This window comes from Sycon ciliatum, unplaced genomic scaffold, assembly GCF_964019385.1.
Source record: "Sycon ciliatum unplaced genomic scaffold, ocSycCili1.1 SCAFFOLD_1766, whole genome shotgun sequence".
Lineage (NCBI taxonomy): Eukaryota > Metazoa > Porifera > Calcarea > Leucosolenida > Sycettidae > Sycon > Sycon ciliatum.
The window spans coordinates 22501-25000 of record NW_027044589.1 but is presented as its reverse complement, the minus strand read 5'-3'; the positions used below and the strand labels follow the sequence as shown (position 1 = coordinate 25000).

The 2500-nt window shown below is 50.2% G+C and overlaps 1 protein-coding gene across 1 annotated transcript in view; it reads left to right on the top strand.

The window, feature by feature from the left end:
• LOC135830445 (uncharacterized) overlaps positions 1–2500 on the top strand; it is a gene marked incomplete at its 5' end in the record, with an annotated part of 3177 nt that continues 677 nt past the window's right edge. Inside the window, 2 exon segments of the mRNA XM_065342700.1 lie at positions 1–372; positions 1534–2500. The exon segment at positions 1534–2500 is cut by the window's right edge and continues 677 nt beyond it. Coding sequence (XP_065198772.1) covers positions 349–372; positions 1534–1950 — 441 coding nt within the window. The 3' untranslated portion in view covers positions 1951–2500.

The following is a 2500-nucleotide window of genomic DNA, read 5'->3' as shown; positions in this document are numbered from 1 at the left end:
TGAGAGTTCCCACAGCTCGAGTGGAATAGGCATGTACCATGCAACAGTGAGGGAAAGGACTGAGATTGTCGCGGATCAACAGTGAGGGGAAGGAGATCGTCGCAGCACCAGTGAGGGAACGGAGGGCGTCGCACCATTTTAACTAGCATTCTTGCAGTTTCAGAGCTGTCACCGTGTCACCGTGTCACCGTGCAGTGTCACCGTCAACGTTCCCTTCGTGACGGTGTCATCCATGGTGTGCGTGCCGGAGCCAATACGGAGACAATCATAGTGCGAGTGCAACTGAGCTATACTATGCCCATGAGACGCATGATACTGCTGGTCGAACGGCGGAAATAGTCTGCAGGGATGGGTAAACCCGGCGAATCTCAGGTTGGTACGAGAGACATGGATCATGTGTTGTTCCACGTACGATAGTTTTGCAGCTGCAGAGATTCACTGTCCCTGGGCATGCTCCGCGAGCACTCATATCATGTGTGTGTGTGTGTGTGTGTGTGTGTGTGTGTGTGTGTGTGTGTGTGTGTGTGTGTGTGTGTGTGTGTCACTGTGTGTGTGTAAATGGGTGTGTGTGTGCGCGTGTACGTTCGTGTGTGTGTGTGTGTGTGTGTGTGTGTGTGTGTGTGTGTGTGTGTGTGTGTGTGTGTATGGTGTGTGTGTGTGTGTGTTTTGGTGTTGTTGTTTCAAATCTTTATTCTCACAATGGCCTGTGGCCAATAAGAGATTGTTGTTGTTGTCGTCGTCGTCGTCGTTGTTGTTGTTGTTCGTTTTATGTGGGTAAATTTCCGTGTACATAACGTTCTTACACATGTTTCGGCTTGTTTGATACACCAGACAGGAGCGGAGGAAGCAGTTTTTGATTGGTCCGACCTTACCTTAGCTTAGGGTGCGTTTGGTTGGTACGATCTAGAACAGGAACGAACAGCTCGTGCACATGGAGCAGCCTCATGCCAACCAAACGGTATTCCAGAAACAGAGCACATTTTTGTGAAAAATATGCCAAACGTGGTGCGCTCTTCAAAATGTGTATGGGTCACCATTGTCACTGTGTACGGTACGACGAGTCCAACCCAAAAGCATATGCACGTGATCATTTGGGACCAAAACCGCCGTTCCCGCCAGGTTTCACTGTGAAAAAGTGAAACTGCTCGGTCTGCTCCGGCCTCGAGCAGAACATGTTCTGGCCGACCCAGAACAGGTGCAGTCCCAACCAAACGCGCTGTTCTGGTGAACCCTGTTCTAGGTCGTACCAGCCAAACGCCCCCCCCCCCCCCCCCTAGTGTGCCGGACCAAAATGTTGGCCACCAGCAGGTGTTTACTGGTGAGTAGGGTATGAGTATAGCCTCCACATCCATACTTTGTCTATGATATGCATGCTGCACACATACCATCATCCGGGTTTGTGTGTATGTGTGTGTGTGTGTGTATGTGTGTGTGTGTTTGTATGTATGTATGTGTGTGTATGTGTGTCTGCCCAGTGTGTGTGTATGTGTGTTTGTGTGCGTGTGCATGCCCACATACGCGTGCTCACTGCAGTCGACATTCACGGACGAGCACGGCGACATCATTCTGCTGCTTCTGTGCATGGCCCTTCTGACTTGCCTCGGTCTCCTGCTCTACATCGTCTACACCTGGTGGATGAGGTTGAAGCAAGCACGTGACAAAGCTAGAAGTGGCACGCACCACGTGGCAATGTCTCGACGTCGTATCCAGCGACCCCCGCCCAACATACGTAAGCTACCCTCCAAGTACCGGGATGTGTTTAGCGTGGACCCTGAGGGCGAGAGTGGTGATCAGGACTCCGCCTATGGTGGTGGTGGGGGTAGTGTTGAGGAGGACTCTACGTACAGTGGTGGTGGTGTTGATGACAACCACAACACTCGCTACGTGTACCACGGCTCGTGGAGATCACCTGGCGTAATGGCCGACTACCTCGGTGTGTGTTCACATTGATTACCTAATGCAAGTAATGGTCTGTCCTTATACAGCATATGTATACAGTCAGTGCAATGACATCATATCATACGGCACCAGTGCCATGACGTCATAGTTCCCACACAGTACCATGATGAGATAGTGCCAATGATTATTATGTGCAGTGTGATGACGACATGCTTTGCCATTTCCTTCTAGGCACCGGCGGATTCTGCTCGAAAAGGTGGCAGATTCTGCTCGAAAAGCAGTGAAATTGGCAGAACCATACAAACCTTATGGCGGGCGATTCCTCGAATTCTGCTCCAATTCTTTATCCACATACCAAACATGCATGAAACTTACCAGAAAAAGTACCGAATTCTGCCCAATTTTTCTGCCGGCATTATCCACCGGTGCCTATTTCCTTCCCATGCACATGCATGATGTGTGGTTCGTGTTGTGTGTATATTGGGGTGTCTGCTGTAGTGTATTATGCACATGACAACCCTGCTAGTTTGCTAGAGATGGCAAAGAAGATCGCTTGATTCGCTCACTAGTACGGTAGAGACAAGGAGCCAGATATCTGATC